Source organism: Dunckerocampus dactyliophorus, chromosome 11 (assembly GCF_027744805.1).
Source record: "Dunckerocampus dactyliophorus isolate RoL2022-P2 chromosome 11, RoL_Ddac_1.1, whole genome shotgun sequence".
In the NCBI taxonomy this organism is placed as follows: domain Eukaryota; kingdom Metazoa; phylum Chordata; class Actinopteri; order Syngnathiformes; family Syngnathidae; genus Dunckerocampus; species Dunckerocampus dactyliophorus.
In genome coordinates, this window is record NC_072829.1 from 27,732,676 (window position 1) to 27,760,427 (window position 27,752).

General features: G+C 40.8%; 2 protein-coding genes across 10 annotated transcripts in view; one reads left to right on the forward strand and one right to left on the reverse strand.

Annotated features, from left to right (window-relative positions):
• The window catches only part of LOC129189599 (dedicator of cytokinesis protein 2-like), a 180,266-nt gene that overhangs the window by 34,617 nt on the left and 117,897 nt on the right, over nucleotides 1–27,752 (reverse strand). The gene's annotated exons all lie outside the window — the stretch shown is intronic.
• LOC129189600 (uncharacterized) lies at nucleotides 848–27,650 on the forward strand. 4 transcript variants are annotated; one of them, XM_054791438.1, is made up of 5 exons: nucleotides 849–992; nucleotides 7,351–11,272; nucleotides 11,351–13,077; nucleotides 20,933–21,007; nucleotides 24,883–27,650. In XM_054791438.1, the coding sequence occupies exons 3-5, from the start codon at nucleotides 11,621–11,623 to the stop codon at nucleotides 25,064–25,066; spliced, it is 1,716 nt and encodes a 571-aa protein (XP_054647413.1). In that variant the 5' UTR covers nucleotides 849–992; nucleotides 7,351–11,272; nucleotides 11,351–11,620; the 3' UTR covers nucleotides 25,067–27,650. The 4 variants fall into 4 exon arrangements, with proteins under 4 accessions (XP_054647415.1, XP_054647413.1, XP_054647412.1 ...); XM_054791437.1 differs by having other exon boundaries at nucleotides 7,351–11,254; XM_054791439.1 differs by having other exon boundaries at nucleotides 7,351–9,572.

Sequence of the window (27,752 nt, forward strand, 5' to 3'; positions counted from 1 at the left end):
AAAAGAAGGCATGGACAGTGTGGGAGAGGGAATTGCTGACTAGAAGACATTGCTTTGGGCATTGTGATTACCGTAATTCCCGAAGGACAGAGCGCATGATGTGCATGATGCGTATATGATGTGTAAATAATATTTGTACAGATATAGGCTGCACCGGTCTATAAGTCGTAACATGAGATATTTAGTACACAGAAAGATGTTATACACAAATCCCCCCCCGAACAGTGCGTGTAAGGCGGCTAGTTAAACAGGAGCCTATCAGAAAAGTCATTCAATGTTGTCGTTGTCCTCCCCGTGGAACTAAATCCACTAAAGTCGTCCTCTTTAAGTGTTGGAGCCGACCAGCCCCACAATTCCTTCAGCACACACGCCACCGGTCTCTCTTTTGTTGTCACTACCAGCGTCACCCCCGAGCCTGTGCTGTCCTCTCCAGCATGCAGCAGTTCGGCCCCCCGAAACCCGCTAGAGACAGAGAACCTCCTGACACCGCTCCACGCTGGAAAAATTGACCCATTTATGTGAATGAGACACGCACCACCCGCATTGTTAAGACACACGTTGCGCTGCCTTCACGACTAGCTCACGGAAATTATACGTGCAGCAAAATCACAACATTTTCTTTGCACGCTGGCACGCAGCCCCACACATTTTACACATGCTTCAACCTTATAACCACCAGTTTACTCATTGGCACGCAAAATTGGGGATCAAATGCATGCAAGAGACAATGATGACTGCATTTTTTGCACAGACACATGAAGATGACGAGAGAGAGAGAGAGAGAGAGAGAGAGAGAGAGCGAGAGAGCAAGGAGGGGAGGGAGGATCACTGAGCTCTGCAAGCATGCAAGGATCAAGAGCAACAGAACGCCAAGGAAGAAGAGCGGGAAAGAGAGTGCTAAAGACTCGCTGAGGACTAAGGGATTATTTGAAATGTGAGCAAACACCAAGAGGAGACAATCATGTGGGGTAGATAAGACAAGAAAACAACAAGTAAGTGTGTATGTGTGTGTGTACGTAGTTAGAATAAAATATACTATTTTACAAGCCTCTGTGGTCTCTGTGGTATAGTCCACAGTGGGCACTTCGTGTTCACCCTAATGCATGACTATTATTTGAGTGGTGACATGAGAGGTCCAATGGGATTAATGCACCACAGAAACAAAACATAAAGAACATCAAACTCCGCTGAGAGTGAATCCTGCTGCACAAGAATCTGCAGATGCGGGCATTGTGTGTGATAAATGCACCGTGATCTATTGCATTGCTTTATTCATTAACAACACAAACAATTTCACCTCCAACAAGGCTCCAGATGTTCTCCGCTCTGTGTATGGGTGCGTGAAAGAGGCAGGGCGGCAAATGTACGGATCAGCTGATTGCTATTAAAAGCCCATGTGCCAATCACTCTAATATGGGATTATATTGCTGGGCAATAACCCTTCTCTCATACACTAATGCTGGCCCTGTGCTGCAGGCCGGGAGATGACATGGAACTTTGAAAGTCAGGACGACGCATTTTCATGGGTTTAGAGTGGGAGTTCATTTATGTGCTTCAAGTTTCAGTCGACACTGATATAGCCCTATGGGGCTAATTACTGGACCTCAAGGTAGCTGTTTGTACTTTTTCCGATGCAAAATGGTGCCAAGGGCACAGTCCAGGCAGCGTACTATTAAAGGTACAATTATGCACAGTGGAGGCTCTAAGAGTCAACGTAACGTCTTATTTGTGTTTTGCTTTTCCTGTAGGAAATAATGCAAATTTAAATGATCTGTTCCGGGGCCAATCTGATGCCCTTATAATACTTTTACTACTGTATTGTGCTGTAGGTCAGACAGTCACATGCCTAAATGTCACACAAGTGTAAGCAGTTCCATGCGCCAATGTCCTAACTTTTGTAACAAGTGATACGGGGACACTTGAGTGCTTACTAAGTCCATAACTTCCAAGGTAAAAGGCGGGTCCTTCTTTTGGAATAAGCAACAACAACAAAAAAGAAAAACAATAAAAATTATGCTGGCAGATGCTCTTTGCATTATGACAGCTGAAATAGAGATTTAAAAAAAAAATCTTCTTTCACCAAAATTGTAGTCAAATTCTGAAGCGTTGGACATTTCAAGGTTCCACAGTACTTTTTTCTCTCCTGAGAGTGTGGATGGAGCGTAATTGGGATAAAGGGGAGGACAGTAAGTAAGGTCTATGATGGAGAGGTTGGAGGCAACACGCAGACAGGATGAGTGATACGTCAGAGAGAAGACAAGATGATGGAGTGGGAGAAAAGGGCGCAGAGAGTAATGCGAGAATGTGGACAGGTGATAGAAAGAGCCACAAAAAGATGAGGTGACACCAGCAAACAGCTGAAAACTCAGATGGTGTGTGTCAGTCTTAGCCACACTCCAGCCAACAGCGGCACAAATCAATTCAAGTGGCAAAATGGATTTGTCAATAATTTGCTCCCCTTAAATATTTCACCCCTTCTCTGCTTGCATAGGTAGCTAATGGCTCATATAATGTGGCACGCATAAATCAAAAGAAAACATCCTTATTCCTTCCCTGTGTGGGCTCTGCATCAGGTCATTATGAAGTACGTTTTGTTCAGCATGCCTTGAAGGAAAAAAGCTGAAAGGATGGTGACTTGAATTCCTTGTATGGAAAGTGATGATTAATAATACTGTCTCACATTTACAGTATTTGACCTATTATTATTGTATAACTCATTTATTTAGTAGTAATGATGAGTGTATTTCTGCAGTCAAGGCTACAATCTCAATAAATCCAAACATGGCAATTGAAAGCAGGCAATAAATGGGTGTCACGCTGTTATTTCTGGAATTTGAAAATTCATTATGTATGCATTTGTATATATAATTGTATTACACATGTATAAAATGCTGCGATTGGCTGGCAACCAGTCCAGGGTGTACCCCGCCTCTCGCCCAAAGTCAGCTGGTATAGGCTCCAGCATACCCCCGTCACCCTAATGAGGATAAGCAGCATAGAAAATGGATGGATGGATGGGATTTGTTGTTTGTTTTAGAGGGTATGAAAACGTGAGAAGGGAACTATATCTCTCGTTGAGCACATGAGCACATGGTCATTTATTAACATTAAGTACAGGGTTGGCCAAAACTACGCATGCAGTACAGTAAAGACCCGCTTTCGCAGGGGTTATTCCAGGAGCAACGTAGAAGTGAGACGCACATAAAAATGCCTATTTTTGACACACAGCTCCAACTCAAATTAATTTTAAAATATAAAATGTACAGGCACTCACTGCTAATGAAAGACAATGTTCCATGAATGGATGGAATCTGAGTCGCGGTGTAAAAGTTATATAAGTTTCACTCTTGCCTCTCACAGCTACTGTGATGCGTTCAACGGCCGTGCAAAATCCCAACACTTGATGAAAAAACATTATCAGTGAAGCCTAAAGAGCAGGGATGTCCTGATCCGATATTGATTTTGGCCCGATGGCTGCAAAAAAAACCCAAACAAACACAATATCGGATTATATTGGCCTGCATCTCAAATCTCAGATTTTGGCATTCGGATACAAGCAGTCGATTCCAGACTCCACCCCAGTGTGTCTCTCCATTAGCGACAAAATAGAGCCCATGTAATCAAAACAACAACGTTTGCTAGCGAGCCAACAAAGTAGCAAGCAGCAAGAGATGTCAGCCGTGTGGCCGTAAAAAGACATTGCAGGTGAGTGCAAAACTTGTCATGCACAAGTATCCCGTGGTGGCACACGTTTAATATGACCAAACTCATGGCCCATATGAAGCAGCATCACACGGGACAGCAAAAAGTCATCAGCTATAACAGAAAAGTGCGAGCCCATGTCGATGTTGACTACTGTTGGGTTTAAACGCTTCACTGAGCACCTCCAACCTCGCTATATTGTGCCTAGCTGCCACTACATTGTGGCTAAAACTATACAAGCTACAACTATATAAGCATAAAGACGTAAATTGGCGAGTTTTTTGTTATACCTACTGTTGTGGGCAATTGTTTAAATAATATCACTAGATCAAGCCTTTCTACCATTCCACACTACAAAATAAATAATAAAAGCATGTATGATTTGTGGGAAAACTGCTCAGCCCGCAATAATACCACTGAAACTGCAGTACGACAAGTGTAACACGCATGACTTGCACAACAACAGGATTGCAACCAAACATTTTATAGCACATGCAGAGGTAGATAAAGCTGCTGGCCACTTATGATGTTTCAAATGCAGCCACTGCCATCTTGCGGAATTGATAAAAAACTACATCAGGATGTTGCCTACAGCCATAGCTGTTACACCAATACCGTTTTCCCTCGTGCTAATTTGAGACCGACCTTGACTGTTATTAGCTTTGTAGACCACACACATGGCGATTTTGGATGCTCAGTGGTTGAATAGAGGGATTTAGGGCAATAATAAAGAGTTATAGTTGATATATAGATATAGCGGTATACAGTTGATACCTTGATGAGGTTGAATAAACGTTTCTTCATTTATATCAGTCCATATAATCAGTTAGAGTTGTAGAGTAGAGGCATAATCCTGCTCACATTCAAATATACCACTTAAAAACACCACAAGTACAGATATAAAGAAGGGAGGCAACCTGAGAGAAGCTGATTTAATTCTCACTAGTCCGACAAAGACGGTGAGCTAGATTGGAATGTAAATTCACAGTGAATGCTCAAATTACTTTTTATATTACTCAAGTGAATTCTGAGTATGTTACAGTTTGCCTGCTGACTTAAAAAAAAGAAAAGAAAATTGCTCCTTCTGGTTCCTCCTCATGATGCTTCAGTGATAACTTTTTGGCTTTAATTAGGCCAGCCTGGCTGACATGTTCGTCTTTTGCGTGATTTTGGAGATTAGCTTTTGTGACATCTGGCTCTTCAGCAGAGGCTGATTAAAGTGCACTGTCCCTTAAAATTACAGTGATACCCAATTAAAGTAAAAAAATATTACTGGTGCTTATTTTTTGTGGAGTTGCAAGCATAAATGTCACGATATGACACCCTAGACAAGCAAAAAAGCATAAAAAGATTTTTTCTTAATAATTTGACATGCAGAAGGCCTACATGTGCAGAAACAACATATTCATTTCTCAGCAGAGAAGGACTAAAAGTAAAAGCCTACTTATCAGTATTTTCATAAATAAATCACACAGTTTAATAGATACAGTCGTCCCTCGTTATTCGGGGTTAATAAAAATACTGTTTTACCATTATTACAACATTAATCAAATAAAACCACTATAGTCACCTTTACACTTGTATTACCCAATATAGTAGACATAATCAGAAAATAAGCTATCTTAGACATAAATAAGACTCTCACATTACAGTAGCATGGACAGCGTACTTCCTGAGGTGGCTGTGACTGACACAGAGTGACCAACGTAGAATTCTTCTTAAGGAGAGACTCACTATGCACTTCAATTGCTTTATTAACGAGCAGAGAACACACATGCATCAAACAGTCACACAGGAGCTGTTGTCGGCCACTCTTTACACTACAAACCTGCTGCTAGCACTCAGGTACAGTTCATTCTAACTACCTGACGTCACACACGTCACTTCTCAGGCTCCACTCCTTAGATTCAAGAGTTTTATTGTCATATGCACAGTAAAACAGGTAGTTATACTACGCAATGAAATTCTTATTCTGTTCATTCTCCCAAAAAAAGGAAAGAAAACACAAGAAAATGAACAAGAACATAAGAAACATTAATACCGCATAAATATGCCTTTTTTTTTTTAACTAGTAGTAGGTCGCAAAAAATCATTTTAATTATTGGAGCACAAACCCCTTTGAAAAGGATTTACATCATAGTTGTACACTGAAATTTGCCCATGGCACCTTGACTTCCTATTTCAAAGTAAATTTGTTGGTATGAAAATCATAATCAAATGTGCAATAATATGATGAGGTGATTATACATTTATATGGTTTTATATATTTATATTTATATTTATATTAAATATTTATATATTTATTATATTATTATTATATTATATATTTATATTTATATTATATTATATTTATATGGTTTACATTTATATTACAGTTACAGGCGGCCCTCGGAGGGTAGCCATAAAAAACGAGTGAAAACGAGTTTGACACCCTGGCTTATCCTGTTCAGGGTTGCGGGGAGATGGAGTCTGTCCCAGCTGACTCCCAGCTCATAAAAGCTGGACTGAACCCTGGATAACCTTGGAATAAATATGTTTGTATTATGAAATATATATACTATTTATAACGTGTTTAGGGGAAGAATAAATAAATATATATTCAGTCAAAAAAAGAGTTGAGGTTAGGGTTCCACACAAAAAAATCCTACAGCATCACAAACACAGCCTGTTTCGTCGCTATCGGGGGTGTTAATCAATAAATAAAAAAAACATTTTATCATCAGATAAAGCTGCCATTGTATGTATTTGCAAACTGTTGCAGTTACAATGACCTTTCTGTCTTGGTTTTGTGCTTGTAGGCTTTTTAGAAATGTGCAAACATGCAAGAAAACCCTCTTGTGACAGTCTTGCAGGCTCATTTGGATGCATTTTGAAGAGGGACCTTAAGGGTTCTGCCAATGGGGGAAGTATCTTAAAAACTGCTGTCATCAACAGTCCTAGATGTTTAGAAACAAGCGTTCGTAGATGAAGTGCCAACTTGAAAGATAATATCCAGATAATATAAATACACAGCTATAAAATCACAATAACGTGTTGTTTTGGGGTGAAAAAAATTACACTACAGAGAATGCAATAGACTCATCAAGTGTTTACCATCTTCTAGAGGTGAATGGGTCAGGATGGGTTGTAATTACAAAGCACTAATGTGAGTCTGCATCAAACACACACACACACACACACGCACACACACGGGGTCGCCGTCAATCGCCTGTTGAAAAATGAGCCTCACCTTGAAACGACATGGGACATGATTTGTAGGAGCAGTTAGTGCTCTGTTAGCAGTGTAGAAGACTGTGTGCACATGCATTCCAAAATGTTCTTGTATACACGTGTACGCGCGCACGCGCATGCACAAGGCCCTCGGGTGTGCCTGCTTTGTGCACAATTGTTGAGCAGCACAACTGGCAAATTAAATTCACAGCATGCAGAACAGATTTCTGTAAAAAAGACGCTTTCAAAACTCTGCGTAGTGTTTAAAGGTTATGTATGCGCGTGTGTGTGTGTGTGTGTGTGTGTGTGTGCGTGTGCGTGTGTGGTGACAGATGCCCAAGCATACTTGCAGTGCGTATTGATTACAGCATCTCGCATTTCTATTTGCATTCTTTTATTTATCCGAGCGTCTCTGTTCTGTTTTCTTTTCGTCTTCAGACAATTCTTTCAAGCACCTTTGGAGATTTCAACTTGGAAGGAGAAATTGGCTTTGCATCTCTCGCTCTGACAGGCGCACATTACTCCCATCTCATCCCCTCGCATTCACACGTTCTCTCCCCTGCTAGGCCCGTTCACCATGTCTTTGCGCCTCCCTGCTCTACGCCGTGACACCCGCTTTCCTCATTTGTCGCCTCCTCATCATCATCACTCGCCCCACCCCGGCAACAACGCCATTACCTCCTCTTCTCCTCCCTGCTCATTTTTCACTGTCAAAGGTTTGCAATGTGGTTGAAATACTGAGAGAGGAGAGGATAAGAGCGGCAATTTAAATACGGCGTGACACAAATGTGGAAAAGCAAGTGATGAGCATGGAAAACACAAGCAGCGATAGAAGCCTTATCTACTCAAATGTGGAGAATTAAATTATTTGAAAAACTTGCACTTGAACACACCACAACTACAGTCACTGTTTGTCTAATCTAGTCTTGTAATCCTGAACCAGTGCACACCAAACTATACTTTTCATTAATTCGTTCCAGAAGGTCCGACTCTAACTGAAACAGACGGTAACAGAATAAAATTTCCCCATAAGAAATAATGTAAATCCAATGAATCCACTCCAAAAAGCCAAAAATGTTAACACAAAACATGTTTTTATGGTTTTACAATTACAGTTTACATTCAGAAAACAATTCCAAATGCATATAATGATGAATGAAAGGGATAAATGAACACTTAAGGTTACTTTTACCTTCATTGAAGACGTGATTCTTGACGTGACTGTTCCTAAAGACACAACGTGACAGTGAGATCAACCACCACCTGCTTTGCCCTGAGTTATTTTGTTAGCTGGCTACTAGAATGCTAACAAAGAAGGATGTTTTTCAGATAAAAATACATTAAGAAACAGCTGGACTCACACAGTGCATTAATAAGACAACCATATTGTACACTAATCAGAGAATGTACGCAAACCGAGACAAAATCGTGTCATAAATTTTTGACGTTAACCGAAAAACATGCTAACCGGGGCGGACATTAACAGAGGTTTCTGCAATGTTTTTAAACATCAAACTTTGAACACATAAGTCAGATTGGCTTGAAATTTCTTACACAGCTCAATGTGCAGCATAAAACTTACACTGGAACTTTAGGATGTTTCGCCTAATCACCACAAAATGTTGACACACCTTAAAGGAAAACCACTTTTTGGAATTTTGTCGATCATCCACAATCCTTATGTGAGACATGAACACACGTGCCTTTCTCTTTTCTGTGCATTCTAAAGATATAAAAACAGCAAAAAAAAAAGAGGCAGCAAATGAATGCACGTAATGAGTCATAAAATATACATATTTAAGTTAATGTTACATATTTTTTGCTTAAAATAAACATTTCCCAGCATAAAAATGTGTAAATGCACTAAAATACAAATATAATCTACACTGGTCACCTGGTGTCAGTAATGTTACTGTCATGTTTGGTGAGATATACAATCACAAGACTTGGTCGCCGAAACAGAAGGCTTTTATTGCTTTCATTTGAATTATCTCATGACAGACGTCATAACCTCTAGTAAAAATTCCAAATAAAAACACAAGCTAGTCTGAATCCCCAACGTCACCTCCTGTCCGCCAGCCACTCAGCTCCCCGAGGGAACAGATTTATAGCAACACACATGAGCACGATCGTATTTATGCATTAAATGGCTCTAAATATGAAAATAATCCATTTATAAATAAGGAATCTTACTTTGTGAAAATTCACGGTCGAGTCTGGAACCAATTAACTGCGATAAACGAGGGACTACTGTACTATTAATCCAATGTTTCACACACATGCTTTTAACATACACTATAGCAAGTTTAAATAGACAATTGTGTTGACACATACTCACTTGTATTTCAACAGCTGGCAATTTTGTATCTTTTGCGGCTGCCGCTTGGAGACACAAAACATTGGAAATGAGATGAAGGGAGTTTGCCTTCAATTGACTCCGCCTGAATCCCACAGCAAACAGCGCACAGCACACGCTCTTAAATATGCAGGCACATCTGCTGTCAGCACGCTCATAATCGCATACGTAAACATTGTCTGGCTGCGTCATCTCACTCTCCCAGGAAAATGATTATCTGCAATTTGTTTTCAATTTCTCTTCCACGTGATTGCAGGGTGTGTAAATCAGGGGTCAAGACCTGTTGGTGCATTCCAGCGCTAAGGTTAGTATGGTGACCTTCCTGAATGGTGTTAATTATGACAAGGCCATGGTGTGGTCACTGATCCGCGTATCCATAAGTACACTGTCAAGATATTTATAGACATAGCAGCAATGTCACTGAAGTTGGAAGCCTTTGACTGATCCTGACTCACACAAGGATGTCACATTCCAAAGTGACACCTTTGAGTTGGATATTTGACATGAGCAACAACTTTTTAAAACGCTCACTCTTGCTGGAGCCGTTTTATAAAACCCAAACACAGTTGAACATCCAAAGCAAAACAAAACCGAGTTGTACCAATTTCAAAACATTTTTTTCCCATAGGAAATGATGTAAGGTACAGTCGTCCGTCGTTTATCGCAATTAAGTGGTTCCGGCCCCGACCGCAATATGTGAATTTCTGCAAAGTAGGACTTAATATTAATGAATGGAATATTTTCAAAGTTTGAGCATAAGTTTATGACTTTCTAAATACCGCTTTTAACATTATTAGAGCCCTGTAGACATGAAACACCCTAACACCCCTATAGTCACCTTTACACTCCTATTATTGTTTATTTAGAACAAATTGCTCAAATCTAATGCACAGGCTACGGAATCACTGCAGGGACACAAGAGACGGACACCACTTTAAACATAGCAAGCTAACAAGCTAACCTCCAATTTATTCTAAACTAAGGTATTGTCTCATCAATGCAGTGCTTCTCAAATAGAACTGCATGAGAGGCATGGAGTACTTTCAATGTTACTGCAAACCTGCCAACATGTACAAATGGAACAAAAAAGTCAATGGTCTGACCGTCAAAAACAGCAAAAAAAAAAAAAACATACTTGTGATGTTAATCCTTTAAATGTTCACCTTTAAAAAGCCAAACATATTTGTGATGTTAATCCTTTAAATGTTCATAAAGCGTAAGGCTCACAAGATGCCTGATTGTTGTTCAACCTCCAAGTTTTGACTTTTGAGGCATATTTAAGCAGAAAATGTTGGTGGAAGTCCAACTTGTACCACTTTTAACTGGGGGATACATCAGATTTGAATTCACTTGTTAGCAGAGATTCTTTGTGCAAAGATTGCAGGTCTGGTTTATTATCTGGATCTGGATGATACCTGAAATATTGTCTACTTTGATGGTTTTATGAAATGTTTTCACACAGATTCAATGATTATGATTATTCTGTACTATCAAACATTGGTGGTGCCCGGTTGGAAACAACATGGTCATCTGCGACCATGTAGCACTTGTACTGGGTCTTACTAGATTGTGCAGATGTACCTAATGAAGTGGACAGTGACTGCAGAATGATTTGAGCAGTCAACACTTCAAGAACTACAAGGCCACTGCAGATAGGGATGAAAAAAATAGCAAACAAAGACTTCAGGAAACATCCATAGAGTGGGATCAATATTCTTTTAAATGTGTCTACAGGCCTAAATGTAATAGCATCACTAAAACACCGTGTCCCTCCTGGGGTGTGTTCAACATGTGATCTACTCCACTCTATGGAGACATACACCATTAGTCTTAAAATACCTCAAGTCTTTTCAGTTCCTGCAGGAGACAAAGATCTGCGTCTGCCACCCACCTGCTGATCTAATAAGAGCTTGATGGAGTTTTATTGATCAGGCCACTGCGTGCACTGAGGCAACACTTGAGGCTTTCAGATGGTGTCTGCATCTGGTCTGCATCTCCATGCCAGTCTGGTTGTTTATTCTCTCTCTCTCACACTACTGCTTACCATTTTCTCAGTCACTGTCTTTTTTCCTCTCTCTGCAGATGCAAAGAGAGTGTAGCCAACTCATCATCTGCGGGCCATTGGTCAGAAACTGGGACAAGTTGCTGAACTACTAAGGGGATCATTAATGGAAAGGCAATGAGCGTTCGGGTCCATATTGGCTATTGAGCCCCGAGCTGTCGCATTCAGCACACTCCCACATTTTTACAGACATTTTCGACTGGATGTAATCCCACTGACTCCGACTGATGTCCCCGCTTGACCCCTTCCCCTTCAGCTCCTCAGGGGGCTGAGCCAACCTGCCGAGGAGTATGGGCAGGAGGGTGGCCAACCCGACCAATCCAGTGCCCGCACTGGGGGTTCCCCTGGCGGTTGGGCGATGGGGCCAGCTGTGCAGTGTTGGGGTGCAGACGTCTCCTGGACTGCGGACTCTCCCTTCCGTCAAAAGACACGTCAGCCAAGCGGCCAACCCGAAGCAAGCTCTCACCATGGCAGCGAGCACGGTGGTGACAGGAGGAGTTACCTCGAGTGACAACAACAGTCTCCTGCTGTCCAAGGAGACATCTCAGAACGAAATCAACAACCTGACACAGGATGACATGGGGTCACAAGGGTCAGGCAGTGGTGTTTACTGCCAGATAAAAGCTATACAGACAAATGCAAAGGATTCGAGAGGGAAAAGGATATCAAGGTACACCAATGGCAGCGTGGTGGGCTCTGACATGATGGGAGGAGTCTGCAGTGAAGCCCCAGAGGTCAAGGAGGAAAGCCAAGAGAAGAGAAGGGTGCAGTCTCTACGTGGGGAACGACACCGTGCCGCGTTAAAGACAGGGAATGTTTGCACAACCGTCCACGCCACCCCGCCTCGGCCCTGTCGGATGGTGACCACCTCCTCGCCCCAGCTTTGTGGAACTTGCGGCCGGAGGCGTTCGCAGCTTACCCAGTGCACAGGCGCCTGTCGAAGGAGGGCTGCACCTCAAATATCATCCAGCCAGACTTTGCCTCACCCTGTATGGAAGCAGGGTGTGGCCCAGAACCACTCAAAAAAGGAGTATACTTTGGACGCTAAAGTCCAAGAGACATCAGTGAAACCAAACAGTCAAATCCCCCAGTTGTCCCACACGATACCAAAAACACACAGCTCACAGTGCAGCAGTGCAGCACCTCTTCAGAATAAGACAAAGCATCAGCAGAGCAGGCCGCATTCTGCAGAGTTTACACACTGCAAGGACTCGGCCACACAAACGACAGACACACACACTAGCGGGACGGCCACACACACACCGACTACAGCGACAACAGAACCACTTTCAACAGACAAACACAAACCCGATAAAAGCCAGCACACAAATTTCAAACTTCCAGACCCTTCCGAGCACACAAAATGTAGCAACCCCCCAGCTCTCCCTGCAAAAAACTCCCCTAAATGTACTTCTTCCAAACCGTCTGGCCTTGTAGCTCAGAGCAAAAACACCCAAGAGACAGCAGACAGTCCCAAGCCAAACTCCTCCAAAGACACTAGACTGAAAAACTACACAAAACAGAAGAGCAAATCTTTAGATGACCACACTCCGCCTTGTAAGACTCACAAGACAGCGCAATGTAACGGTGCTCCCGCAGGACTTCTGCTGGGGGCTAGGAGTGCCCCGCGCGGCCTGGAGAGCAAGTTACAGAGTGTGGAGGAGAACCTTGTGTCCAACCAGGAGAAGATCAAGGTGCTCCTAAACGTCATTCAAGACCTGGAGAAGAGCAAGGCCCTCAGTGAAGGGTGAGAGCAATTGTGCTAGGATTGGAAACGGTGTTTGAGAGAACTTTGAATTTACATTTTCTAGGTTTACTGATCTCCTCATAGAACCCTGAACACCTGGCACCCATCAGATGACGATATAAACACTCCCAGTCACTATTTGAGGAAACACTACATACACTCACTAGCCACTTCATTGGGTACACTTATATGAGCTTACTTTAAAAATTCATTTTAAAAACTCATGTTTTCATTTACTATTTTCTTGTGGTTGTAATTTAAAATGGTGCGGAACTGAACTTCCTTATTATCATAATTATAATTATGTTGTATTTGAATATTATTAGGATGATATAACATTAATAAACAGAATACTTATTAATTAATGGTATATAAATTGAATATTTTTTGTAGTTCGAGCATCGAAAACCTGTTTATGACCTTCTTAATACGTTTTTTATCCATTATTAGAGCACTGTATTATTATTAGTATTATTATTAGTATTAGTATTAGTATTAGTATTAGTATTATTATTAGTATTATTATTAGTTTACACCAAATTGTGCAACTCTAATGCGCAAGCTAAGGGATCACTGCAGGGACACAAAAGACAGCCACCGCTTGAAACATAGCATACTACCTACTAGTTAGCCTCCAATTTATTTATTGTAAACTTAAGAAAGGCTTTCAAACAAACTGGGGAAGAAGGACAAAGTAAGAAGCCAAAAATGTACCACTTCCACACTTTTTCCCCCCCACTATGTAATGTCGGACATGCCATGGGTGACTACATGAAGTGTGAAGGTAATCTAATCTAAGGTAACATCTCATCAATGTAACACTACTGACGCCTAGTGACCAGAATACTACATGTAACTTGTCTTTCAATATTTTCTGACGAATAATAGAACGGAAGCAATTTTTGAAAAACGCCGATAGAGTGAGGGAGCGATGTTGGAACCGCTAAGTGGCGAGGGGCGACTGTAATGACAGTAAAATGCCATATCTGTGGAGCAAGTGTGCATGTGTGTGATCCCACCTACGTTCCTTCAGGGCGCAGAATCTATTCTGTGCAAACCCTGTGTCCTTATATCTCAGCTACCTTATAAGGTGTGTAGTCACCATGGCAACACACATTGCCATTAAGAGAATGAAATTCAGATCCTCAATCTTTCTGCTCTAAATTCTCATATTCCTGAATCTATCTATCCTCCATACACCCTCACTTCATTTACCAAACACTGTCCATATTTTCTCTTCTTTTTGCGGCTTCGAGCTACAGTATGTACCACGATAAATTAAGTTCACTTCTGTGTGCTCCTCTTGGCCTTTATCTTTTTTTTTCTGCAACCCTCCAAACAACACTCATCTCTCTTCTCATCTTCCCCCTCTGCTTCTACCGGACAAGCTGTCCGACACTCCAGTGTATTGTTATGTGCTGTGATTTATCTCCTATGGCTTCCTCCTTTTTGCCTCTTCATCCTGCACCTTGTTACACTCTCACTTTCACTGTCAGGAACTTCTTTCCCGCAACCCACGCAATGTTTCTTCCCTCTGGCCTCACATTTAACTTGCTTTCATGCACTCCTCCCTAATCCAGGCTGAGCTCACAGAATTACATGACACCACCACGACCTCTTGAGAGCACATAACGTGGTCGCGTTCTGTTAAATTGACTGTTAATTTTGCACAGGGGTGTCCAAAGTGCGGACTGGGGGCCATTTGTTTTTTTTATTGGCCAACGGCACATCCAATTCAAAAAGAAAAAAGAAAAAATTTAATTATATAGAATAAAGTTAAAATATTAGGAAAATAAAGTCATAATATTACGAGAAAAAAATGTCATCTTACAGGAAAAAAAATATCTAATTTTACAAGAATAATGTTGTAATATTCTGAGGGAAAAATGAATTTTTAGAAGCATAAAGTTGAAATTTTGAAGAAAAATTATGTTAATTTAATATTATTATTAGTCGTAATATTATGAGAGACAGAACCAAACAAAGAATGAAGTTGGACATTTTGGAAAATTAGGTTTGGAAAAATATATTACGGCAATAACGCCATAATATTTGTGGGAATGAAGTCATCACATGAAAGAAAAAGAAAATGTAAATGTTGAAATATTTGAAATGAAAACAAACAGAAATGGAAAAATGAGCAAAAAAGTGTAATTCAGGGAGAAAAAGTTCATACCAATAATACCCTTAGTCTACCAATATCACAAAGCTCAGAGACTATGGAATCACAGGGGTGCCAAAATTAAAAGGGAATATGTGCGGAAATACACAGAATCAATAATGCAAAAATATACAAATGTGGAAATACAAAGAATCAACAACAAAAAAAAATAAAAATGTAGTCATATTTTTTACTATATTGTTTTTGTTTTTTCTGTATTGTCTTTGTATTGTCTTGCCGTTGTTTTTCCTGTTTTGTATTTGACAAAATGACAAAACGCAAGTGGAAAAGACAAATACAAAACAGGAAAAACAACGGCAAATTGGAAAAAACTAAGACAATACAGAAAAAGCAAAGACAAAATAGTAAAAAAAAATGACTACATTTGTACATTTTTGTATTATGGATTCTCTTTAAATTTCCACATTTGTATATTTTTGTATTATTAATTCTCATTGTATTTCCACACGCATTGCCTTTTAATTTTGGCACGCCTGTGATTCCATAAGAAACAGGCTGTTTTTTCTTTAAATACATGTAAAATATGAAAGTGGCCTGCCCATCCTATGCTTTTCCAGTATGTGGCCCCCAATGAAAAAAGTTTGCACACCCCTGATTTAAAGTGAACCAAAATGAAGTGCGCTCCTTGGCTGCAACCAGCAGAGGCACTGTTGAGTCCCTCTGAGCTAGTTTGGTATCTACAGTAAAGAAGTGCAACATCGTCAGCTATTGGAAGTGGACCATTGGTTACACCTTAAATATATTTTAGTGTTATTTCTCCACCTCCAATTCCCATGGCAGTTTAGCTTTTAATATTCCATGAATTGCATTTCAGGACATCTCTGATTAATATATTTTTATTTCTGCAACTATTTCATGCATGTACAGTGGGCTTCAAAAGTATTCATACCCATGAGCGATACTCAATTTCTCGGCACAGAACAAAGGAAGAGTGTGTTTCACCTGTTTACAAGAAAGGAAATAGCACAAACGTAAGTCGCTATTTCATTGTTGCAAAAGTATTCACACCAAGTCATCAAGTCATAGTCAGTACTTGGTTGCAGCTCCTTTGGCAGCAATGACAGCTTCCAATCGCTTTGGACAGCCAGCAATGACTTTTGCACAATGCTGTTTGGACAGTTTCGCCCATTCCTCTTTGCTATGCCGATCCAGCTGAGTCAGGTTCCTTGGTGATCTTCAGTGGACGGCAATCTTCAGATCCCGCCACAGGTTTTCTATTGGGTTGAGATCTGGGCTCTGACTTGGCCAGTCTAGAAGCTTCACTTTCTTCTTCCTGACCCATTCTTGTGTCTCTCGAGCTGGATGTTTTGGATCATTATCTTGCTGAAAGATAAGCCTCCTCCCAAGGTTCAGGCTTTTTGCAGACTTGAAGAGGTTCTTCTCCAGGATGTCAATGTATTTCACACTATTCGTAGTCCCTTGTACACAGACAAGCTCACCAGGACCGGAGGAAGAGAAACAAGCCCCATGGCATATGTTCCCAACTCCATGTTTCACGGTTGGGATGGTATGAGCCGGATCATATGCTGTGTTGGCTTTGCGCCAAACATACTTCCTGGTGTTTAGGCAAAAAATGTCAATTTTCGTTTCATCTCACCAGATCACTCTTTCCCACATCGGTGTCTTTCAGATGCGTGGTAGATGTTGTTTCTTCGGGTATGGCTTTTTCTTTGCAACACGCCCATAGAGACCTTCCTTGTGTAAAGTGCGGGATATATATCAGTCCCAGCAACCTGGAGAGACTGCTTCAGGTCTTCAAGAGTTACAGAGGGGTTTGCTCTTGCTTCCCTGAGCAGTTTCCTCTTGCCTTTTGCCGTGATCTTGGAGGGATGCCCCATTCTTCGGAGGTTCACAGTGGTACCATGGCGCTTCCACTTCTGGACCAGTAATGCAACAGTACTTTTTGGCACATGGAGTGAACCTGCGATGGCTGCATAACTTTGTCCATCTCTATGCTTCTCTAGAACTTTCTTTCTGACAGCTCCTTCGACTTCATGACTGTTGTCTGCTGACAAGCATGGGATTACTGGACAGGTGAGGTGACTATTGGGCACAATTTATAAGGAGTAATGAAGCCTATGCAAGTCACAGGTGTGTAAATGCAGGCTTGTGACACTGATGCAATAGTTTTTAGTGTGCAATCATTTTCGACTTTCGACTTTGGTGCAATGGTATGAATACTTTTGCAACAATGAAATACAGACTTTTGCAATATATCTATAGTAAAGAGGGCTTAGGAACAAAAACAGTGATGGATTGTCATGTTTGTGCCATTTCCTTTCATGCAAACAGGAGAAACACTTTTCATTTGTTCTGTGCTGAGAAACTGAGTGTTGCTCACGGGTATGAATAGTTTTGCAACAATCCTGTTGTTCGTGAGTGCCACGAGATAGAGTCACGTGTCATCCATGGTACTCATACCACAGTGTGCGAGTCAATGGGTAGCCTTATTTTGCTCAAAACGACACACCCAGAAACAGGAGTTCAGAACATTCAGAGAAAAACATTATAGGAAAAAAATCCATTGATTAAGAAATGTAGTCAAAATGGCCCTCTTCATGTTGAACCATAAATGCTGACAAATGAATGCAGTAGAACCTCATAGACTTCTTCCAGTCATAAGAAAAAAAGTAATACGGGCGGTCCTCTGTTTACGGTGCGAGAGTTAGGGTTCATTCACGCTCTCCCGTAAACCGTACACTACGTGCGGCTCATGTGCAAGCACCCTACTCTCAACACTCGACTGTCACGACCACCATCAAGAATAAAGATGGCACTGTAACATTTATCCAGAATGAAGCGTAGGCAATCCATCAACAATCGCCCAAGCCCAAACAACATCAGCAAACTCAACTCATGTCATGTTCATGGCTTCACAGACAGTCGGAATTCGCAAAACTCTTTAACACTACACATAACTGCTAGGTCACTCTAGCATCCTTGAGCATGTTGAAGGATCTGCTCCAATGAAAGCGATAGTAATAACTAAGCTTTGTTATGTCTTTTTTAAATACTGTTTCATTAATTCTTGTATTTAGTGTTTTTATTACTGTGTTTTATGTCCTTCGTGTGTCCTGTGTACAATGTTCATTTAGCTATGAGTTCCGTAACTCGTCGGTAACCTGAGGACCACCTGTAATGACAAAATTATGACGTAATTGAACCACATGCAATTATATTTGAATAAATGTAACCGTGTCTTATAATGGGAACCGATTGAAGTGGCCAGTAAATGCATCACTTAACATTACAGACAACCATGACAAGGTCTCCGTCTTAGGCGTGTCCACCTAAACACTGGATCGCCCTCGTCCCTCTCAGGGTAGACAGATGTCCCGCGCAGCAGGCTAATCCCGATCAGATTACATTTGTGAAATGCAATTAAATGTTTAAGGCTCCTAAACTGAGTGCACAGGCACTGCCTGCGTGTGAGTAGCTGAGCGTTATGGATATTTATACCTCATGTTAAGTGGGTGAGAAAGGGGGGACATGGCAAAAGATGTAAGGGAAGAGGAGAGTGCAGGTAAGGTCAGACACGAGGTTACCCTACAGATGGGAAGACAGGCTTCTGCTGATGTGCACAGTTTCTCCTGCCTCTGTTAATTAATGTTAAATACAATGCCAGCCACGTGGTCTAGCTCAATTCATTAAACCGACCGTTTTATTGACAGATTTCAGCAACTCCCTTGGCTTACTTGACGATTTAGAAGGGAAACAAAGTGTTCTTTCCTTTAAGGCCACCCAGTCTTTTGTTTGGTTCCATGTCTACAATATCACCGGGTGGTTGCTCCACAAATAGAAGAACTGTACGCATTTAAACTAGGGGTGTCAAAAATATTGCGTTGATGGTGATAACTCATTTATTTCATTAATTACGCTCATTTTTTGTGTGTAATTAACGCATGTGCACCAGGACAAGCACACCTCTGCTATGACGCCAAAGGAGGCAGTGTGGAATCTCCACAGAGACACACGCAGTGCGATACTCTCTCTCTCGCTATTCTACTCTATCTCCAACTCACAAACACGTCTCTAGTCCCTTCTTCCTCGGACACTTCATGGGTTTCATTACAAGAACACAAGATGCATTCAGGGACACTGCAAACATCACAAAAACAGCTTTATTATGCGTGTATGTGTGGTCTAAATAAACAGAAAGACAAAGACAAACATGAAGTGGATATTCTTATCACTCACTTCGTAACTCAGTAGTACAATTTGCTGCATTTAAGTATGCTGGGAAATCCCAGAAAATACACTGAAAACATGTAAATTTACTTGAAATTATTTACGATGTCTCTGAACGCAAGCCCTCATTGCTCATAATAATGCGGTTAAAGGGTCAAATGTTCTTAAAGAGATCAGTGTTAGGTAAATACATTTTCACACATGTGTGCTATCTTTTACCTTGATTTAAATTTTCAGTTCATTTAGAGCTGTTAGTACATACAAATATACATAATTCTATCCTGGCATTTATCTTTCTGTTAATAAAAGACAGTACAAATGGGCATATTTCAGACGTAGTTGCAAATGGTGATGAATCATGATTGATTTGTGTAAAAACTGATTAAATGTGTAATCATTTGACAGCCCTAACTCAAGTATAATCATTTTATTCAGTAGCACGCAGGCCTCTGCCAAATTTGAACTTGTGAGAAAAAAAATTGAAGAAGTATGTTAACAAGTGCTTTCCTGGTTCAAAGAGAGTGGCATTATGGAGGGACGGGAGGCAACTTAAAGCATCTTATTCGGTGTGTCTTCTCTGGCTAACTGCAGCTTTAAGTAGTGGGACTATTTGCTGGCACTTTAAATTGAGGCTCCTGTCAAGTGGGATAAATAAATCAATGTCCTGCGTTACTAGATCATATTGGTAAAACATCACATGCTATTTCGGGCCCTACAACACAGCCGAGACGCAGCTCTGTGGCGTAGGAGCGGGTGGAGAGAGCAATGAAGGTTGTGACACCAGCAGCCAAGAGTTAGATTACCAGTCTACAACCAATCAATAAAACATTCTATGGCTCCCACTTTACCAGTCAATATTATTGCTATATAGTTTGACTGATATGATGTGTTTTAATAGTACATTTAGCTAAAAACATGCTAGAAAAATGACTGCTTGACCAATAGAAATAGAAATTAAAAATAATATGCATAATGACATAATTATTATGAAAGGCCAACACAGCTATATTTGACCACATTTCTAATTTATTGCACAACACAGCGGCAACATAACCAATGTTGTAATACCAGTAAGAAGCACACTACTCAGCCAGCATCAATACCACTGATGAGTTGATTGTAAACAACTGAACGCTACGTGAAACATGCTTGAAAATTCACAACAGCAGCAACCAATATTTTAAAGCGCATTCAGAGGTAGATAAATCTGCTGGATGATGACCCCTCATGATACTTCAAATGCAGCTGCTGCCACCTTAAGTGGTTAATAAAAGCTACATACACTTACGGGTTTTGCACTTGTAATGTTAGTAGTTTTGCATTTAAAAGTCTTAATTTTAGCCTGTTTGTGGCTTTTTAATGCAACAGTATTTTTAGGTGAAATCAACTGCAGAAAAAAATGAAACAACTACAAAAATAAGTTCAATCAGATACTATCATGAGCCTTCAAAGAGATTTGAAGTGTGTTTTGTGTTGTTCCTGCAGTCGCAGCTCGTACAGAACCGGCCAGGATATCAACAACTGCCCCACCTGCCAAAAGACAGCCTGCATCATCTACAGGTAACTTTTCAGCTTAGTGCACAATGATAATGTCTTTTCATCCTCTTAGCTTCTCCTCTTTCAAAACATTTGATAGTTCTTTTTGGGTTCTGTTTTATCATCGTTTCATTCTGGTCTCCTGCTGAGTCTGCCCTTTCCGCTCCCTCTAATATGAAATGCACAAACCAATCAGTCAGGACTGAAGTGATGCGCGCATTTACACAAGCTAGTGTTGTGTGGCTGCAAGCACATTGCAGCACCTGATCGGTCATGCTTGTCTTTGCAGTGTACTACCTCGATAAGTCAACCTGTGCTGTTTAGGTGTTTGATACAACGCACACTTGTTTAATCCTGCCATCATTATGCAAATCAGCACATTTTTATCCCATGAAAGGAGCTTCATTTGCATTCTACGTCATGTTTTGTAGCCTGGATCCATGTTGCTGATTGCCAAAAGCCTTTATCACCTCTACCGCACAGACTACTCGCTTCCAGCAGCAATGCAGGAGTATGAAATGCAAATACGGCTCATTCATGGTTAGACAGGTGTTAATTAGCTCTGTTTGTCACATATTGCATATTGTTGTGTGAGTAAGCAAACCCTCCTCCACACACAGTAATTGCATTTGTGCAAGCAAGACAATGACCTGACAAGGTATGCAGAGTCATGCACTTCCTCAGAGGAGGTTTTGCATACATAAAAGTCAGGCATAAGAAGCTCATGTTTTGTAATTGTACAATACCGTATTTATCAATCCCTTAAAGGGGATCAGTGGAGATTGGGAGGGTGAGTGCTGTGTGAAAGTTGAATTACGCCTGGGATTGACGCTTACTGATTTATGGTGAGGGAAAAAAATGAAGGTTTTGATGTGGGCTGGCAGCCTGGAGATAATTTGCTATTGCTGTTCTTAATTAATGTGTATGATGAGAGACAAAAGAGTGAACTTTTGACAGCCCCTGTGTTGTCACCCCTGAGTAGCTCGGACATACTTTACAATGAAAGGAATTGTCTATTACCTTCAAATAATGTGCTTATTTGACACATTATAACGCTACATGAAAATGTGTAGCATTCTTGTTCTGAAATGGAATGCCAAGTGAAGACAGTACAAATTGTTATTCATTTATTTATGATTTATTCATTATGGCGAGACAGTTTTTTTCTGAACAAGAAGTCTTGTCACGTGTTGATGTCATGACTCCGCTCCTATCCAGGTTTGATCCTCGACGTCACCTATCATGGCCATCATGTGTCAAATGATTCAAATGAAGAGGATTAAGGATGCAAAGGGCAGCATGTTTTTCCAAATTCAGATAGAAGTGCAGCATGGAGACCGTTACGTTGTACATGTATTTGTGTGAACAATAGCTATGTCTCAGCCGGTGCACCTCCCTCATATGATTTATTCATGGACTCTATCTTCTGCCCCTATTAGAGTTTTAACCTCCCTGCCTCCTTCTCTCACTCCCTACACCTCTGCTCTCTTCCAGCCAAGGAGCAGAGAACTCTCCCTTGTCCTCGCTAACTGTCTCTGTGGCCCTTACTCAGCCTCTCTTCCTCCTCCTGCTGCTCTTTTGAGTCCCCTTCCTTCCCTTTCCTCATTTGCTCTCTGCTGACCTCAGATTTATGGAAGCACAGATAGCTTTCAAAAGTCCATCTATCTGAAAGCTTTCTTTTCTCCATGCTCTCAGCTACTAAGCCTCCCCAATCACAACCACTCAGCTTCTGGAAGACACATTTGTTGGGAGGCAGGGGAGCCCGTATATCATATAGACAAAAGTCTTGGGTCACACCTTTTAATCAAAGGTTCAGTTCCCTCTTGAAATGTTATATTTCATCTTGCCAGTACATTTAGGATAACTCTATTCTTCCAACTCTCTAAGAACATTTTGGGGAAGGGCCTTTTCTGTTCGAACAAAGGTCAATAATGGCAATGTTGAATAAGTTTGGTGTGGAGGACCTCAATCGATCCCTTTTTGGGATTAACTAGAACAGCGTCCTTTGGTATCCTAATACTGTAATGTTTCCATATAACGTATCTCTCTCTAAACCTTTTGCATCGAGGGCCACATACTGAAAAATGAAAGAATGCAAGGGCCACATTGATTTTTGTAAAATGTAGATATGCAAAGAAGTTATACATGTTTCAAGACAAAATATGCAGTAGATGAAAAAAGCCTATTCTTAGTAAGAACTTTAGTCTTCTTTTTTTCCAATTTTGCCGTTTATGTTCAATTTTACAAATATTTCACCTTCCTTCTTAAATAATCTTTGTAAATTTCCTTCTTGTAATGTTATGGCTTTGTTCCCACAATATTTTGACTTTATTCCCATAAAATTCTAACTTTTCACCCAACCTAATTTCCCAAAAATGTCAACTTGACTTTGTTTTGTTAATTTAAAAAAACATTTAACATTTCAAGTGTATGCTACTAAAATGACATTATTTGTCATCATCATATTACAAGTTTATTCTCATAAAATTGTGACTTTTTTCTATTTAGAATACAACTTTTTTTCTCTTAATATTTGAACTTTACTCTCGGAAAATTAAAGCTGTTTTTTTTCCCATTTCTGCTGTTGTTTTTTCCAACTATTTCAACTTCCTTATTGGAAATGATGATGACTTTTTTCCCCATAATATTTTGACACAATGGACACTCCAGCTCTACAACAGCTGGTGTTTGTGTTCTGGACAAGCTGTTGTGTAAAACTGTGTTTCACTTGCTGTACTGTTTTGTTTTGTTTTGTTTTTTTTTTTTTTACTAAGAACTCAGCAGTATTGATACTGGCTGGGCAGTTTGCTCCCTACTGCTATTGCAAATAAATAGCCATGTGGTCATAGATAGGGAGATGGGTTGATAAATGCCTGCAGGCACCAGGGAGCCCCCCACGACAACGAGGCGCCTGCATGCCTGCTTTTCATTCAGGTCTTCAGTTAATGTGTGAACACTAGAAAGAAATGCATTCTGAAATCCAAAATGTGAGTTGTGGATACCAGCATTTTGTCAATGTTCTGGTAAAACAAACATATTTGCTTTGTTTGGGCTGAAATAAGCTATGAAAATAACTTTCTTATTTAAACATTTACACTTAACCGATGTGATTGATAATATCGATATTCGAACCGTGACATACAGTAGCGAGGGACTACTGTATCCCCATTTGGAAGGTTTTTGGACTTTGACAACCCTACATGCCCCGTAGCTGTAGATTTGACTCTGTTTGCCCCGTTACATCTTGAAATAACTCAGACGCCAATGTCCGACATGTATCCGCCCCTGTAATACGCTCCATCTCACACACACACACACACACACACACACACACACACATTACCTTGTATACAACACACAAAAGAAAACTAAAGGTGTGAGGAGCTTCCACTCAACGACCTGCAGCGGTGGACACTTCAGAGATGGCGCGTAGGGAGGGGAGAAAAAAAGGTAGATGAGAGAGAGAGAGCTACAAATGAGGGAGGGAGAAGGAAAAGAAAGCCGAGAGGGTTTTACTTTGAAGAAATCACACGGTCCATCCACACTATTCCTTCTCCTCCCCTCATAGTGGCTACATACTGTACAGTATGGTCAGTGAGAAACTATGAACATGAAAGAGGCAGACTATGCATGCTAAGAATAGAGATTCACACCTAAGTCACAATGTGCATCTTATCTGTCAGAATTTGGGACGTTTGTCTCTTAAAATCTATCCTTTCTCAATCTTCTTTTTAATGTCTCTGCAAATAAGTTGGTTAATGGTCCTCTCATGCCTCTCCTCCCATGTTTCAACTTTTTTTCTACATGAAAAATGAGCCCAGTAATAAAAAACTAACTGCAGCTTGACTTGCGACATTACCCCCGTGTTTAAATCACTGTCATTCCTCTCTCCTTTCCAGCGTGGAGCATGACTTCCGTCTGCAGGAGGGACGCTTTCAAGGGGTGATGGAGTCCCTGGAGGGAGAGTACGACGTGCCTGCACCCGTTCTGGCCAAACCCCCAGCTGCCACCTCCCAAGCCAGCCGTCCGAGCACCAAGGCCCGTGTCAAAAAGCTCCGTAAAAAGTGCTTCTGGTGGCTCTGATAAGAACACAGCGGGATTTCACTGTGGCATTGTGGATTTGGAAATGACTGATGTATGACAGGACAAAGGAGCTGCTGGGCTTCCCATACAGTATATACTAGATGTATTCATTTTCAATTCGTGCTCTAAATGAGAGCCTCTCATCCCATTACATAGTATGTAGCAAACAGATGGAGCATAAACACTTGGGACTATTTTTCACTTGGCAGCATGGCTATCCTGGAAGATGCATAGAACGGATTTCTCGCCGAATGGATTCATGCACAGGGATGGAAATGAATCACAATGTGTCTGTTTTGGCTTAATTACAACGGAAACCACTGGAATAATACGGCTTTAACAAGTCATTGTGTTCCTAAAGACGAATGTAGCAATAAGTGAAGCAGCAGAGAAGCCGCGTGGAAATACATGTCAAGGAACTCTCAGGAATAAAGAGACAGCCCGGCGTATAGAAACAGGAAAGTGTTTGAGATTGTATTAAGAATATATTAGGAGACAAGATGATGGAGCAGCTCGTGGCAGACTGACAGGCTGTCTCACATGATTAACATTTGCATCACTGCTGACCCGCTGACTGATTGATTCTCGATTGCATTACCATCCAAAGTGGAAGTCCCAGGGGCCGACCATTTTTACAAATTCCTTCTCCCACACACAAACACACACACACACACACACACACACACACACACACATCCACTTACATGATTGAAGACACACATCTTACATTCAGGGGTACACACACACACACACACACACACACACACGTGAACCTGAGCAAAGCAGACACAGACCAGCTCATTGTTAAACACGGGCTTGTGTTGGTATTGCTGTACCAGAAATTGTTCTACTTTTTTTAAATTAAAATGCAGGTCACCACATTATAACCAATTAGATCCATTACAAGATATAACAAAATCTGCCCTTGCAAAAATACAAATGCTCATGCATTGATTGATAATGTCTCAGCGGTACTAATTTAACAATGCCATCGATGCTTGAATTATAACAAAACGTGTTGGGCTTTAATTGGAAGCATTATGTATTATTTATGAATTGGAAAAATCATTTGATATAAAAACATATTTTCAATAATGATTTGGAGTGCATGAAAAAGTGAATACATGAATAAAGGGCATTCTTTGACCATATGGTCATTTTTTTAACAAGCACACTCCTGATCGAAACGTTACGACCAGTTGGAAAAATGGCAAGTTTTTACATTTTGCACTGTTGGATCTTAAGGAGGTTCCAAGTAAAGCTTCATAAGGCAAAAAGAAGTCATGGGAGTGAAACAAAATGTTTTGAGTAAGCAATTTATTCCAAACAAGCATTAAAGTGAAATAGGCTGTTCATCAGCTGATCAAAGGTTTAAGACCACAGCCTTTAAAAGTCAAAATCTTGGCAAAAATGTGGATTCAGTGTCATTTTCTGTCAGGTATTCACACTGTCGTGATCTTTTGATGGCAAAGGCAAAAAAGTTTTCTCTCTTTGGACACGGTGGGATTTTTGAGCTGCATAAGCAAGGCCTCTCGCAGCACGCTAAGAGTTACGGAACAAAAAAGCCATGAGTGTATATTCACTCATGGCTTTCAAACCAACAGCTGAGTAGCACAACCAACATTTTAAAGCGCACGCAGAGGTAGCTGACGCTTCAGCTGCAGCTGCTGACAGCCCCAGCTGTTAATACCAATGTTCTTTGAGCCATTGTTAATTAGAGAGTCCTCTGGTTGTTTGCTTTTGTAAACCACGTCCCCGACGACTGTAGCAGTCTAGGAGGTTAATTGGAGCATTTATGGTATGTTTATCATTGTGGTTTTATTTGCATCTGTGTGGAAGTGTACTGTGTCATAGTGAGAGGTGCTCATAATATTTGGTTGGCATTTAGCACAGTCAAATAGCTCTCAGTATGAAGCACTGCAGTTCCACACCACTGCAGACTAAAAACACAATAATAAACATTCACTTAGGACTATACTGATCATCTTTGTAAAGGAAGAATATGCTTGTAATGGATCACATTTCACAGTGAAGGCTGTCATGATGATGTATATTACGCAGCCAAGCTAAAGACGATATATTTTACTATCTACAGTATAAATCTAACATGTAGCCTTCAGGCTGCTGGCTTGTTATTCACACTACAGTAAAGATACTTCCCCCAACAGGCCAAATACCCCACATCTCATTAAAATGTTAAACAAGTCCGCGTCAGATTGATGCACAGCGTCCAACACAAGTGGCTTGGGCATGTTGAGGAAACAAATTATACACACGCAGGATTTTTATTGACGAGAAGTGAACCTCTCGAGTCGTAAGAAAAACCCACATGGGGCTAACTTTGTTGTCACTCTCATACACAAACACATGTTCAGGTTCAAAGCTGTGCAAAGCACTCATCTCCCATAAGCACCTAATTCAGCAGTAATGGCTGACAAGTTGGCCCCAATTATTGCTCTGGATGACACTACATTCTGAGAAATGAAGCAGCCATAATGATGTTCATGCTTCCATCATGCCCTGTTTCTCCTCATATCCCTCCCATATGTACAATAAAAGTGTGGATTTTGAACAAGACGTGCCTTTGTTGACTCAACCCAAAGCTTGACTTGTTGCAAATGAGCACTGAAAGTCAGTAAAGTTATGTTACTATGTCATATGCAGGGGAATGATAACATATGACACC

Excerpts from the sequence above, each read along its gene's own strand:
- LOC129189600 (XM_054791440.1), top strand. The coding sequence starts at position 11,621 with ATGGGCAGGAGGGTGGCCAACCCGACCAATCCAGTGCCCGCACTGGGG. Across the intron at positions 13,078-20,932 it reads AGCAAGGCCCTCAGTGAAGG|TCGCAGCTCGTACAGAACCG; the intron begins GTGAGAGCAATT and ends TTGTTCCTGCAG. Across the intron at positions 21,008-24,882 it reads ACAGCCTGCATCATCTACAG|CGTGGAGCATGACTTCCGTC; the intron begins GTAACTTTTCAG and ends TCTCCTTTCCAG.